Source organism: Martes martes (genome assembly GCF_963455335.1).
Source record: "Martes martes genome assembly, chromosome: 11".
Taxonomy (NCBI): Eukaryota; Metazoa; Chordata; class Mammalia; order Carnivora; family Mustelidae; genus Martes; species Martes martes.
Genome location: NC_137899.1, coordinates 22,076,717 through 22,093,197, shown reverse-complemented (window position 1 = coordinate 22,093,197; position 16,481 = coordinate 22,076,717). Strand labels below are relative to the sequence as shown.

General features: G+C 38.7%; 1 protein-coding gene across 5 annotated transcripts in view; it reads right to left on the bottom strand.

Annotated features, from left to right (window-relative positions):
* SRPK2 (SRSF protein kinase 2) overlaps window positions 1-16,481 on the bottom strand; it is a gene marked incomplete at its 5' end in the record, with an annotated part of 240,730 nt that overhangs the window by 141,209 nt on the left and 83,040 nt on the right. For 2 of the 5 annotated variants that reach the window (XM_080817915.1, XM_080817914.1), the window contains one exon: window positions 3,314-3,377. The exons of the other annotated variants lie outside the window; for them this stretch is intronic. In XM_080817915.1, the coding sequence (XP_080674041.1) occupies window positions 3,314-3,377 (64 nt within the window). The remainder of the gene's footprint in view (window positions 1-3,313; window positions 3,378-16,481) is intronic. 5 annotated transcript variants of the gene reach the window in all.

The following is a 16,481-nucleotide window of genomic DNA, read 5'->3' as shown; positions in this document are numbered from 1 at the left end:
GTTATGGCTAAGAAAAGTCAAGAAGAAACAAAACCTTGAAAGCCTAGTTTTTATATCAAACAAACGTTCGCAGCTTTCTTTTTTCAATAAATGGGGACAGGTAAGGAAGTAACCTTCGAATGGTCCTCTCACTACCATATTTAAGATGAATACATTCACTCATTCAACAGGCAGCAATTAAAAAGCAGATACCCGTAGTTACGATTTGCCTCTAAAATCTGCAGAAGCGGCCCCCTTGCAACCGACAGATGTTCCTCTTAACTGGCAATGACATCCATCAGGTATCATGTGGTTTGTTGTTGTTTAATTCATTCAATAATGTTCTCTGCCCTTAATTTAAAAAACCAAGTTAACATTTTCCCCTTTCTCCAAAGCTTAAAACCAAAAAACAGAATTATAACTTTATCACCCCAATGGATTTCATCCTATGAGTCAGCCGTTCTGAACAGGACTCCTAGCCTCCCCTACAAAGTAACATTCAACGGACCCCCACTACTTTGTTAAAGGTAAAAATATAAACTTAAATGTCAAGGTTTTTTTGAGATGTGTTAAGAAAATATATTTTCTGATTTAGGCTCCAAAACAACCTTCAAAATTCCATATATTGCTTCAAATCAGATTTATTCCTTAATGAAGGATCCTAAGTCTACAAAAGTAAATTAGGTTTATTTTTTGTTTTGTTTCTCCCATTTTATAAAACTGTCTGAACAAGAATTGATTCAACCAACACTAGATGTCACACAGGACTAGCAATTCCCATGAAGCAGGTTAAAAATATGAGATGGGAGAATTATTAGGAATATCACATCACTGTTTGTATTTATTATATTTTATACTTAGAAATGTTGCTTCTCCACTGGATGGCCTGAAATATCAAAAGATCATTCTACGCTGCAGTGAACAAAATCAATTGTGGAAAATGGTAAGTTTTGGTTTCTTACAAACAAGTAGCTTCTCCCTTCTTTTAAAGAAGACAGGCTTTCTTCATCATTTTTACAAAAAAAAAAAAAAAAAAAAAAAAAGGAATACTGACCAGATGTAAATTCCAAATAGCTTTAAGACCTAAGATCATGACTCAAACACTCAAACAGCTAAATTAAAAAAAAAAAAAAAAAAAAAAAAACCACTAAGACTTTCAAAAACTGAAGAAACTGGAGGACGAGGAACTGAAGGATGTGATGTAATGTTACCTGATGTTACAAGCTATTACATTCATGGGCACGATATAGCATTACTAGGCCATGAATTTTTTTTTAACTTCATATTCTTGTTTCTCAAATTTTTTCAGACACATTAAAAAGACAAAAGATTTGGCTACTCATTATTGTATGCCTTATTAAAAAGAAGAGAAAAGAGGCATTAAGTTCTTATTTTTTAATATATATATATATTAATGAAACAACTTCCTTGCAAAGCGTTGGCTGACCCATAAACTACATTTATCACCCATGAAGTCAGCATATCACAAGGGTCATATATGTCTAAGCACCCTCAAAAGCATAACAAACAAAGCAAACAAGCTCTGGTAAAACTGTATATAAAGCTGTCACAAGCCTAGTGGCTGATTTCTAAACTTTGAAACCATGACCACATGCAACCTCCCTTTCCATCAAATTTAACTACAAGAGCATAGGTAAAAAGACTTTTAAAATAGTACATAACAATAATAATAAAATAAATAAATGTAATTACCAAAATATTTTAGCGCCTTTCCTTAGAAGAATGTATTTTAACCATAGAAACCTCACGCATTCCTAACTTGTTTCTCGCTAAGATTCATCCATTCTGTCCAACCTTCAATTGATCAACCCAGAATTCATGCTACTCAGAAGAGCTGACATAATTATTGCCGCCATCCCACTGAGAATGCTCTTCCTGGTAACAAACTCCAACATTACAGTTGGCATCCGGACCACTCACTATTTACACTGCTACCCTCTCCCCTTCCATCACCACCATTTTACTGGCAGAACACTCAAAAGGCTCAAGATTGTTTTTCATCTCAGCAAACAAGAGTGTTCAAAATCAGATGGCTAGCCACAAACCAGGAGTTAGAAACTACATAAAAATAAACACAAATGTGAATAAATTTTTCTATTTTCAGTTTCTAAAGAAAGCAGTTAATGTCTTATTTGTAATGTTCTAAATTACAGCCAGGAGCCTTTCCCCTAATTACACTAATAAATCGATTTAATGTCGTTTTGCCATCAGCTCACGTCTTCCACACACTAGTGTACTTGAATTAAATCCATTTTACCATGGTAGCTTCTTTGCCTCATTTTTTCCCCAGTGCTCTTCCTCGATCATCCTCAACTACTAAATCATGCCTCCATAATATTTTCCTAAATATTAAATCTGTGAACAAAAAAGATAACCTGAAAACTAACCACCAGAGAGACAAATCAACACACCTTCAATACAAAATATCAACATAAAGTATAAACTATTAGGTAACCAAGAGAAAGGTAAACATCAGCTGTATGCCCAGGAACCTCAATTTAAAACATTATGTAGTATGCACAATTTTGGCAAACAGAGGTGAATACAATATTTACATATCAAAATGGACAAGTATATAGCCTCATTTCTGGCTGGAGATAAAAATATCTTAATTCCATTTATTAAGTAAAACAGCCATTTTAAGGAAATACCTCCTTTTACAGGTATAAGCATTTGACTGACAGATAAAATAATTGCTTTAAAAACACTTCTGAGTCATTTTGTCCTTACCTGCAGGCACGAACCATTACTGCATGCAGTGACTGTTCCATTTCCTAGCACAGACTTGAAGGAGCATCATATCTCTTTCAGAATGTGACTAATCTGTGGGTTTGCAATTCCTAAGCTATTTACAAATGGCACTCCCTTTCCACGTAAGAAAATATTTATGACAACCAAAAGCCAAGTATTTTTAACCTACATGGTACAAATCATGTTGGTAAATTTGTAGCAACAACCTCAAAACACAGGAAGAAAATCTAATACTAATATTTCCTTAAAGAAAGCAAGATTTTTGTTTTGCAGCGAAGTAAATTATTTTCTAAAGCCTCCAACAGCTGTCACACATGAACGAGCGCTCTGCTGGGCTATGGTGTACATGCTGCAGCTGATTCGGCTTCACTATTTTTTAAAAAATCAATTACCCTTTGTAAAAGCAGAACAGCCTGCCCAAATACACATCTTCAATACACCACAATGACCAGCATGCAGTACAATACATTATACAGCAAACTTAACAAGGAAAAAACACGTCCTGGTTTGTTTCTTAGCAATGCTACACCATTAATTGTTCATGCAAGAGATGTAGCTGTACCTTTCTGAAGAGGACGACTTCTCAGAGTTAACTGACATCAGCAGCTCAATCTTCTGCTTGATTTCTGGAAAAATCAGAAAATATTCACAACCAAGATTGCCTGCCCTTGCTTTCAAGCTTTATATCAACAGATTTTTCGTCTCAGATCCCTTTTGTTCAAAAAGAGGCCACAAGATTCGCAGTACTTCTGTTAGGACTGGGATTCGATGGTGCTATAAAGGGAAAAGCTCCAGAGGCACCAGGCCTTGCTAAACTATGCACATGACTGTTTATGAAAGCAGGAAGTACCATTTCTTTTAAGCAGAGGGGTGTTTTCTTTTTTAAGGTAGAACTAGCACGGCTCTGCCAGAAGATTTCAAATGCAGCAAATTAAAACACAAACAAGAAACACTCACCACTGTATTCGATACCCTAGATCATCTGAGAAGCCTGGGTTAAGAAAGGTGTGAGCTGTAAGGAACAGATGTGCAACCCTTGGCTTCTTGCATTTCACCGGCCCTAAAAAATATGGCTCAGTGAATCATTTTTGTCACTTAAGAATGAAATATTAAACCAGAACCCCAATTTATAGATTGGAATTTTTTTAACCCCTGTTATAATTTCTTGCTTGTATTTAATTGAAGAATCTAATACCTAGTCCCTAACTCCTTTAGAAAAAGACTTCTATTTTACACCTTAATTCTCCCCTCCTCCTTCGCAATACAGCACAAGTGAACAGCAACACCCAGTCACCGAGCAGATAATATACTTGTCCTTTTAGGAAAGGACTCACAATGCCATCTGCAACAGAAATGGAAGCGCCAACTCAATTTAATTAAAAGAGAATTGCTGATACTGATTTGGGGGAAAAAAAAAGATAACAGACTAAAAGGAAAGGAGAAGTAAAAATAAAAGGGAGAGGGGAAAAGAAAAAAAAAAACCCTAACACATTTCCTTTAAAAATACTAATGACCAACCTAAAAGTACATAATTTTATGTGAGTAAAACTGACAAGGTCCCATTAGACTATTTCACATGCAAAGCTGTTTTCCTGTTCGTAAATGTGATTTCTATGCATAATAAAAAGTTCACACACCAAACATAAAACACCTGGCCCCTGAAATACAACTACAGGCAGTCACAGGAGTCCAAAGTGGACCTCAAGAGTTTGGGGGGTTTTACAGGGAAAACAAATCTTAATTTTTAAGAATACTGATTACAAAAATCAAAGGAATGTGGAAAGATAGAAAAGGAAAAGGGAATAAAAATTAGTTTTGTTTTGTTTTTTTTTAGTTGCCTAAAATACAATGGACCTGTTCAGAATATAGCCTTTCAACGTTGTTAAAATAAGGGATTTTCCAAATTGTTTAAACTCCGGCTTCATCCAGTAGGCACTCCATAAAACTGGCACGAACATGTGATGAGAGAACAGAATCTGCCACAGGCTGTGGCCAAACTCCCTAACCACCGGGGAGAGCACACCACAAGGTGGTTAAACGGAGACAACAATGAAACTTACCTTGAAGATTCCTGTGTGGTTAACAGAGTACCGCACCAGGTGCCGCAGCAAACATTCAGTAAGCCCCCACCCCCACCCCAGCTTCAGAAGAGCACAGTGTTTAAGAGCTCAGACTCAGCCACCAGCAGCCGTGGATTTGAAGGCAGGCGCCTCCAACGTTTTTAATAGCCACATGACCTTGGGGAAATTACTTAGAGCTTCTAAAAGCCTCTATCTCTTCTCCTATAAAATGGGGATAATAACGGGGCTTGGAAAGGGCTGCTGTGGGGATTTAATGAAATACAGTGTTCCGTGACAGTCACACAGATGGAGGGTCGTGCCGGCCAGGGGTCAGCCCTCCCTGTCTACTGCTAGGGAGTGTCTGGCAGAGAATAGCAATCCTCAACAAATATTTGTCGAATGAGTTAATGAGGTACATACACTAGGTCTGTCCTGCCTTAAGCAGCTTTTCCACAGTTTTGATCCACCTTCTCCCTCTTGCTATCCAAGCTCAACGTATACCTTTTTGTCACTACAGTTTGATTATATATGGAAGCGTAACTCTAATCTGTATCTCAGCCTTCCCATGTAGAGAGTTACTCTGTTTCTCAACTAGCCAAGTCAGAAATGTGGTTACATGTGAATCCTTCTTCATTGTGGTGATTGTTCATTTTGAAAAGACAAAAAATTCGTGCTTCAGTGTGCTGAAGATCTGTGCACATAAGGTGAAAGACCCCAAGTTTAGGGGCACCTGGGTGGCTCAGTCAGTTAAGTGTCTGACTCTTGGTTTCAACTCCGGTTGAGTCATGGTCTCAGGGTTGTGGGATCAAGCCCAGTGCCAGGCTCTGTGCTCAGCGCAGAGTCCACTTGTCCCTCTTCCTCCCAGTCACGTTCTCTCTCTCTCTCTCTCTCTCAAATAAATAAATAAAATCTTTGGGGGGGGGGGAAAGACCCCTAAGTTTAAACCGCACAGCTCTTAGGGAAGTGTATAAATATTAGAAACAAAAGTTAAAGCTTTGAGAGCTCCAAACCAAAATGGTTTCCAATAATGCACGGACAGGTTTCTACCACCATTTTCACATTTTCTTTAAACCTTCAGATTTGTTTCTAGCTCCCAAAGGACTAAAACGTTTAGGAATATTCACAAATACTACGTGAATACTGTATACTCTGAGGCCGGTGTATCCCGTCTATTCTACTACCCACTCCTCCTTACCAATACCAGCCATAGTCTGATTCCTCCCCACATTCATTAACAACTCTAGAAGCCATCCCACCACAACACCTTCCGTGTGATGTTCATATTGACAGACAGGTCTTCCAGAAACCCTTGGCTAAGAACCTCAGCCTCCTGAACCCCTCACTCTTACACACACTACAAATTAGCTGGCTGTTCCTCAGTTTCATTCACAGTATCTAGGATCCTATACTTTTTTTTTTTTTTTTTTTGCATTTAAGTCCACCAATATTTTCCTTAATGAATGATGGTCTTTCTGTTACATTTAGATTTTCCCCACACCACATTTTTAAAATCACCCTGTTTCCTTCCAATACTTTGTAATTTTATTTAGCATGTAAACCTTGGACCCTCTTAGAAGGTATTTCAGTCTATGAATTCATGTAGAGATCCAGTCTGCTTTTATAGTTAATTTAAAACTTTATGTCCCCTACCCCCACAATTCTAAATTACTCTCTTCACCACCACTCATCAGTTCTTCCAAAGCAGCAGTCTTACAACCCCATAAATACATATTTATTCAACCAACCACGGTCTCTATTTACTCATTCAGGCCAATGAATACTACGGCCACACGTCTTTATTTCACAAAGAAAATGAACAAGTGGTTCCTATGTAGTCTGAATAAGCATATTCAAAATTATGGGTTTTTTTTTTGTCACAATTTTGTTCTAATTTCTAAGCAACATAATGGGACAACACACGTTTCTTATTTTTCTAATCCTTTTGTGTTCTTATGATTCTCCTCCTAACTCTAGGTGCTTTGCCGTATCATCTTTTTTCACACAGACCCTCCGTGTTAGCCATATTCCTCTTGCACGACCTCTTTTCACTCACTGGCTTTTCCATCTGTTCCCTTGACATCCACAACCAAAGGACACTGAGGATGACTCAACCTGAATTTTGAGCCCCATATTCTCTCCAGCAACCCAGAACTGTAGGTCCTTCCAACCCTACCGGACATCTTCCCCTACATACATGGTCCTGACATGCCCTGAACACAGCATCTAGAGCTAACCTCATCAACACCTCAGTCTAGGACCTCCTGTTAAAGTCTTCATCTCCCTGAACAGCAGCCGCGTTGCCCTCCTGAGCCAGAAATTTCTGAAGGATCCCAGACCAGCACCCCTGTCTCATCTGGGCTATCATTACCCACTACTCACCCTTTTCGATCTATTTTATGTTCCAGCATTACTCAGCACTACTCTGTGATCCCCCAAACACACCATGCTTTCTCACACCAACTCTTCTCTGACACAGTTTCCTTCCCTGGGATCATAGTGCCCAGTTTGCTTCCCCTGCACCCCCACCTCCCTTTTCTAATCTCAGCCCAAGCGCTACCTCCCCTCCGACAGCGCCCAGACAGCACACACTTCACCTCCTCTGCCCCTCTGCAGATCACATACACTTGCACTAGAGAATTCCTAAAATATATGCACTACTTGGCCAATACCCCTGAGACCACAGCTTCCTTAGGAATGGGGACCTGACATCTCACTGCAATTCACGCTTACTTACTGAGTCTTTGATGGTTTTCTTAGCCTATTCTAGTCAAAGTTACAATCTAGCTAACTTGGTTTCCTTAAATATACATTTCCAGATACAATTAGCCAGAGCTTCGAACAACTGCAGACTTAGGAGAAACCTCAGAGATCATCACCTAGCTGGACCACCTGAATTTATGAAGAAGAAATCGGAGAGTTAAAAAGATAAACAACTGGTAGCAAGAATATTCTTCACCTTCCCCATAAGACCACCATCTCTGAGAGCTACAGTTAAGTTTCCAAAGACGAGCAATCCAAGCAGAACATTCAGTTTCTTTAAAATCAGCTTCGGGACGCCTGGGTGTCTCAATCCATTCTGTATGCCTTCGGCTCAAGTCATGATGCCGGGGTCCTGGGATTGAGCCCCAAATCAGGCTCCCTGCTCAGCAGGGAGCCTGCTTCTCCCTCCCCTTCCCACTTGTGCTTTCTCTCTCTCTATCTCAAATAAACAAACAACATCTTTTAAAAAAATAACTAAAATCAGCTTCTAAATTCTAATTTCTCATATCTCCAGTTAATTAAAATCATCACTATTGGTCGGCTTTCTCCATTACAACCGCTCCGTCTATGGTATCATACTCTTATTATTCATCACTTTACACACCAAAAGGGAAAAACTAATTCACCATGATCTCCCAACTCATGGTCTTCTAACCAACCCATAGACCTTCTTCACAAAAACCTTTTATTCTCATACCTACACTTTAAAAGATATTCAAATTCCTTGTAAAGATGATTATTTTTAACTCTTCGGTTAAAGGCCTACTATCTCTAATATTTCATTTTCCACTCAATAACATAAGTCTGGAGACACATGGCTGAGTCCAGAGCTAAGCCCATCCCTAAGAACCAGAATAGCAGTTACCAGTAAGTGCTATTAAAATAAAGTCCAATAAAGGATGTGCTTCACAGATCAGACAGCCTGGGAGGGAAAGTGGGCAGCACCAAGTCCACCTGGATCCGGAGAGCAGCGGCAGCATGAGACTACCACATCCTGTACAGCACTACACACCCACCACGAGCTCACATGGGACCCCCCCCCTTCCTTTTAGGACATGGAAATTAAATAAGACCTCAATTCTTACACCTACATCCTTTTGTCATGGGTGTTATTCCAACAGATTTACTAAACTTCCTTTCTCTTGCCAAATTCTTTACATAATCATTCACAAAGCTGATTTTATTTTGAATATGCATAAATAAGGAGGATTTTTTTTTTAATTAATGCTTTGTACATATTTGGAGCCGTTTCAGGCTACAAGAAACAGGTATGTGCTCAGTTTGCTTCAGGTGATAGGATAAACTGCAAGAAAACATCTATCTAGAAGAATAGAAAAATGCCTCCACAGGCCTCCCAGTGAGAATCTTGCTCAAAAGGCAGGGCAGCTCTTGATACTTGGTTCTGTTACCAAGTGCTCTGAGGGATTGTTCTCCACCTTAATGCTTCCCCATTCTGGTGATTCAACACCTCTGTGACCCTAATTCCACTTCTCCTGTCACTACCAATTAACTGCTTCTCCGCTCTCTTTCACATGTTCACAGACTCTGCTGCCCCGGGATGCATGCTAGCAGCTCGCTCTCTCTCTCTCTTTCTGTCTCGGTGTCTCCAACTTCATCCTACAAGTATCTTTAAGGGGCTCCCATTTAAATAAAAAGCGTTGGGCCTGCAGAAGCTTTCTGGCTCAAATGTCAAGCCCTGATATTACCATCTGGGACCAAGTACTGTGTTCCGGACTCAAAATTCAAAGACGGACACAGACGATACCCTTCATAAAGGGGAAGGAATAAAGCAAGCTCTGCAAAACCACTAAGAAGTTCGGTGACTAACTGGCCAACACCATGAAGACAGTTCAATATTAAAAAGGAGTCCTTGTTATCCCAGCATTCATTATTCAAGTCATCTTTTGTAAGAACACACAGAAAAGCAAAAATTGTGCAAACAAAAACAATTGTTAATGAACTGACCATTCAAACTGTCCCCAGTTATCCCTAGCGTCTCTCTCCTCCCATCAACCCCCTTCTCTCTCTCTCTCTCTCTCTCTCTCTCTCACTGATTCTCATATACTCCTAACAATTCAAATAGAATGCAAATCCAGAACAAAGTGAAAACTGAAAAAAGGCAACACAAGGTGCAACATTTGACCAAGTTGGTGGAAGATAATAATGAAATGCTGGAATCCCAAGTGAGGACAGAGACTGAGAAACGAGGTCACAGGAGGAGTCAGGAAGGTTAGTAATTGATGAGAAAAATCAACAAGGACAATAATATGCCAAGTGTATCAAGAATGATACTTATTTGATTATCAGTGACTAATGGGGAAAATAATAAAATGCTTAAATAGTTTACAAAAATGTCCTTCATTACAACTGCATTACCAATTAAAAGATATCCAATCACTTTATTATATAAAATTTAGTATGAAAGCACATGTCAAAAACAACTAACACTTGATGCATTCTTTGTACACTCTACTACTCAGGACTTATTTTTCAATTACAATTCAAATTTTGATAAATAAACTTACTTTCCAAACCTGATTTTATTCTTCAAGACAGAAGTCCCAATTTCACCCCCTTCCTTAAAAGTAGTCTTTTTCTAGTATCAAATTTCCTCATGCTATAATCCTCCAAACAGGGTTACTTGTGTTCCTGAACATGGTACGGTGCCAGTGGAGTACACTGTGTTCACGCCAAACCCTACAATGGGGCGGAGGTGGGAGATGGAGGGGACTGGAGGAGGAGGAGGAGGTCTCCAGCTGGTGAGGCTTCAGTCTGAACTTTCACAGTAGCTGCTGCTGCCACTTATGAGAAACTTCATTTACTAGAGGAAATATGTTTCCTCTGTCACTTCTTAAATTATTACTGAGTGCAATTTATAACCTAAAAGAAAGATTAGTTTAAAAGGAAAGGTTTGCTACTGATTTTCAAGTTGTAGTGAGAAAAGTGGGTCAATCCCCTCAAACTGGGATTCCCATCCTCACTCACCCCCAGAAGCCTGCAAGCAAGAGGCAAGAAGAGGAGCCAGGGGCTCTGGCTGTGTCTGCACCAGCCCCAGATCCAGGTCACCCATCCTGACACTACAGGGGTGCCTTCAGACTTCACAGTACATCAGACAATATTTGTTAGCATTGTTTTTGTTCTTTTCATGCTGAGGAATTTCAGGACAACTAAATACAAAAATGCATTAAAATGTGAAAATATGCATGTTTAAATAAATGTTTCATTTTATTAGCATTATCATCAGTGCCCTCCCTCTATCAGTAATGAAATGTAATGGAACTAATCCCTGAAAACTGCCTACACGTTTCTCACCACAGCAGAGGATCATTAATAGTTAATCCCAGCTGCTAAACAGAACAAAGGCACTCTTACCCGGACTCTGTTGGGGAGACAGAAGAAGTAACACAAGTTCTTAGAAAACTGAGCTGTTACACTCAGGGTGAGAGATCCAATGCTCTGTTTACCATGAGATCAAGTTTAAAGCTTTCTCTCTTTTACACTTATAAAATAAATACCATTTATAAATTTTTCTGATATAAGAATTTTAGAAATTACAGTACTCAGAAAAAGGAAGTATTTTATAATCCTAATTAAAAGACTGCAGTTCATACTCATTATTAACATACAACCGAAACTACTTGCTTCTTTAATATTGTGGCTTATAATGTCATAAATTAAGACATTTTAATTCCATTTACAATTCTGGCATATAAAGGACTATGAGTTCACCAATGCAATGAATTCTTGCTTTCCAACTCCTTTAGTAAATTAAGGTCCATTCAACCATCTTGAGAAGTAAGTTCACTATCTTAAGAGGTAGTAAAATTATTGTACAAGGCTTATTTACTTGTATAAGAAAAGAAGCCCTATCAAAATATGAAATATAAGGAGGGATTAGAGTCCCTAACTCCCAATCTATGTTAACTTTCAAACTTAAGAACTGAAATTGATGATGTGGGACAATTGGTCCACCTTTCCACACTCCCTCAGTACCAATAGGCACGGCACTAAATGCTACCTGAGCAGGGGGAGGAAGAATGTGTCTCAAAAATACATAGGGCAAAATTCCACTCCTCAGAGAGTTCACAGCCCAATATTTAACATTTAGCTTGAACTATCAGGCCTACTTGAGCCCTTTCTGTGAACTAACTCAACAACTGGAGAAAAGGTACTTAACATAAATTCCACTTTGCATGCACAGAAACTAAAGCTTTGAAAAGAATCTCTAAAACTTCCAGAGCTAAACAGTTCCATTTATAATGAAATCAAAAAAGAATACAATACTTAGGAATCCATTTAACCAAGGAAATGAGAGACATGCACACTGAAAATGCAAAACACTGCTGAAAGAAATTAAGGACTTAAATGAAAAGACACCCTGTATTCATGGGTTGGAAGACCTACCATTATTAAAATGGTCAGCCTCCCCGAAATTGATCTACAAATTCGCACAATTCCTATCAGATTTCTAACTGCCTTTTTTCTTCCCAGAAATGGGCAAGCTGACCCTTCAATTCAATCCCTGAAAAAGAACAAAATTGGAGGACTCACATATCTCGACTTAAAAACTTAATACAGAGCTACAGTAATCAAAACAGTGTGAAACCAGTATAAAGAGATGACATATAGATCAATGGAATAGAGTAAGATTCCAGAAATGAACCTTCCCATTACAGCCAAGTAATTTTCAACAAGAGTGCCAAGGCCATTCGATGGGGAAAGCATTCTCTTCAAAAGATGGTTCTAGGGGGCGCCTGGGTGGTGCAGTCAGTTAAGCATCTGACTCTTGGTTTCGGCTCAGGCTGTGATCTCAGGGTTGTGAGACAGAGCTGTGTGTTGGGCTCTGCACTCAGTACAGAGTCTGCTTGGGATTCTCGCTCTCCCTCTACCCGTCCTGCTCGTGCTCTTACTCTCTCACTCTAAAATAAATAAATTCAGAAAAAAAGAAAAGATGGTTCTAGACTACTAGATATATACATGCAAAAGAGTAATGTTGGATTTCTATCCACAGCACATACAAAAGTTAGCCCCAGATGAATAAAAGGCCTAAATATAAAGGCTAAAACTATAAAACTCTTAAAAGGAAATACAGATGTATATCTTCATGATTTTGGATTAGGTGGGCTTTTTAAACATGACACAAAAAAACAAAAGAATAGATAAACTGAACATCCTAAGAATTACAAACTTTTGTGCATCAAAAAATAGTTATCAGGGCACGTGGGTGGCTCAGTGGGTTAAGCCTCTGCCTTCAGCTCAGGTCATGATCTCAGGGTCCTGGGATCAAGCCCCACATCGGGCTCTCTGCTCAACAGGGAGCCTGCTTCCCCCCTCTCTCTGCCTGCCTCTCTGCCTGCTTGTGATCTCTCTCTCTGTCAAATAAATAATTAAAATCTTAAAAAAAAAAAAAAAAAAGAAACAGTATCAAGGGAAAAAAAGGTAATCCACAGAATGGGAGTAAATATTTGCACATCATATATCTGATAAAGAAGCAGAATCCTGGGGAGCCTGGGTGGCTCAGTTGGTTAAGATACTGCCTCAGGCTCAGGTCATGACCTTAGGGTCCTGGGATCAAGACCCAAATCGGTCTCCCTGCTCAGCAGAGAGCCTACTTCTCCCTCTCCATCTGCCTACTGCTCTGCCTACTTGCGCTCTCTGTATCAAATAAAAACTTTTTTCTTTAAAATAAAAACCTTAAAAAAAAAAAGAACCAGAATCCTGAATATATAAAGAATTCTTACATTCAACAATTTAAAAAAAATTTTTAAATGGGCAAAAAAGATCTAATAGACATGTCTAAAGAAAAAAAACACAAATGACTAGTAAGTACATGAGAAGCTACTCAATGTCATTTGTCATCACAGAAATGCAAAAGAGAACAATGAAATATCACTTTATACCCACTAAGATGGCTATAATCAAAAAGACAGCAGCAAGTGTTGGCAAGGATGTGGAGAATTTAGAAACTTCATTTACTGTTGGTGGGAACGTTAACCAGCACAGCGACTTTGGAAAACAATCTGTCAGTTCTTCAGAAAGTTCAACCAAGTGTTACCACATGACCCAACAATTCCACTCCTCAGTATATACCCAGGAGAAATGAAAACATATGCTCATACTTTTCACAAAAAAACATATAGACAAGTGTTATTCATAACATTCAGAAACTGTCAGCAACCCATATATCCATCAGCTGATGAACGGATAAACAAAATGTGGTATATCCATACATAAGAGAAATGAAGTTAAAGATTCATGCTACCACACGGATAAATCCTGACACATTATGGAGAGTAAAGTAAGCCAGACACAAAACACGAATTGCATGATTCCATTTACATGAAATGTCCACAACAGGGTTATCTAGAGAGACAGTAAGTAGCCCTAAGTGCAGGCGAGGGGAAGGAAAATGCGGAGTGTCTCCTCTAATGCATGAAGAGTTCCTTTTTAGAATGAAAAACATGATCTGGAATTAGGTAATGGCAATGTCTTTACGAGATTATAGGCATTCTAAAAGCCACTGATAGGTAAACTTTAAAATCATGGAAAAGGTGACCTATGAATTTTATATCAAAAAACCAAAAAACCAAAAACAAAATTAAGGTTTCAGAGCTAGTATGTTGCTGAGCCAGTATGAGAACCTAGACAGTGAAGCTCTGAAGCCGAGCTTCAGCCTGCAAGGAGGAGATGACCAGACTGGGCAGAGGGAATGGCCAAAGAAGGCATTTGACCTTTATTACTAGGGTTAGAGGACTCTGCCAGGTGCAGAAAAGTCCACTCCCAACAGGAAAATGGCAGAAACAAAGCCAGAGAGACCCCTGTCGTGTGGATAATCTGAGCTGCTTTGGTAAATGGCGAGAGCCAAGGAGGTACCGGTAGGAGACAACACCGGAGACCCTGGTGGGGCTTTCCATGCCAGACGAAGAAGTCCTCTTTTCCATATGGTAGAATATAACCAACTATACAACCAAAGCTAAAATAAGAGATTCAACAGGTGAATCAGAGTGAAAAGCAAATTTTTAAAACCTTATGTCATGCTGGGGAAACAATATTCAACTTCATGGCGCTGTTTATGAGATTTGTCAATTCTCCACAATTCAATGTGTATCTTTCCGCCCACATAGTGCCCCTCAGGAACTTAGCCAATTATCACCTCTCCCATTTGTAAATCCTAAAATTCTCACCTCAAGCATCAGTCGTCCCTTATGTCTATAAAAATCTTTAACAGAGGCAAGCAATAGTAAAGCCTACTTCCAAGGCTTCGTTGCTTTACAAAATGTTACGAAGTACCACAAATACTTTAGCAAATCAAATACAGGCTACTTTATTTCTGTCTGTGGGATTTCCTACCAATAACATAGAAAAAGACCTCAACTAGTTCTCCATTTTAATATGCAAAAATCAACAAACTGGGATTTAAACATATCAAGGAAACAGAAAACCTTAGTTTTGTTACATCATAGTGACCTTGAATCGATATTCCAGAGTACAAGTTCTTCATCCTTATCATCTCTGAGCATGTATCGAGTTGCTGGTTTCTAGTCATTAGAAAACAAGTATTTTGAGCATGAAACAATACCTAAAGATTAAGACATTAGGATTCATAATAATTGTCTCTGTGATAACTAGCAACAAGAGTAACAACAGTAATGACTAATATTTCATACCAACCACAATGCGTTAGGAGCTCATTTGCTTTCTGTAATAACTCTTAATAATCTCATACCCCTGTAAGATCAATATTATCATTAACCCCATTTTGCAGATAGGGAAACTGAGGTACAGAAAGGCCCAGTAACTTGCCACTGTTCACAGAGCCAGTAGAAGGGGAATCTGAACCGCAGCAGTCTCTGCACATTGTTTGGGCCCTCAACCATTATGCTCTCTGTGTGGCCCATTTAAAATGTTCTCAAATTTTTCCATAGAAGAAAAATTTCTTCCTCTCTGTCAATCTTAAAATAATCATTTATATGTTAAGCATTTGTGGGGTAAGGCCATTAACTTATATTAAGAGTTGAAAGAAAATCCAATTTTTGGGCTATAATTTGATTGCATTTTATGGGGCGAGCTAGGTCCTGAGCCAGTACTGGGTAACTTGGACACTCTAAGAAAGTCTTGGGATGTACTTCTTGTATTTAATTTTCCTCTTCATCCTAAGGGCCATGTGCACTTATTTGCAGACCTACCAAATCACTGTCTTGGGGTGATGATGCCGACAAAGTCCTAGAGGTAATTCTGATGCACAGCCAGTGCTGAGAATCACTGGTTTTACACTTGCCCCTGTCCTCCTTATTGAACTAAAACAATAGTATTACAAAAAAAAAAAAAAAAATTACTTCACAAGCACAAATGGGCCAATCATGCCAAACAATATTCTATTTATTGACTTCAATATAGGGAATGCTAGATAGTTAACAATCCAGCAATTCCCCTTCTTCCAAGTCTAAGTCAGAGAAACAGTCCCATGTGGCCTAGGAGAGTCACACAAAGACGCTCGTCAGAACGCTGTATGCCACGGCACGTAATGGATAACAACCCAATTGATAAACGAACTATGGTACATTCATCCCACATTTGAAAAGAATGAGGTAGATCTCCATTTACTGAATGATCTACAAAACTAAAACTGCAGCTTACGGAATACACACAGTATAATACTACTTTTGTTATACACGTGCATTTTCACAGGTGTACCTATGTGTGTATATGTATATACATATAAATGGGAAGAGTATATTCCAAAATGACTAGAAAAAGGTATTCCTTACTTCTGCAGATGAAATGAGGAACGAGGAAATGGCAGCCAGAGAATTTTACATTTATGTGCATTAAACTTTTATAGGTATTATTTGTGTAATTAAAAATAATTTTCTTAAATGACACTAAGTGTTGCCAAATGATATTCCATTT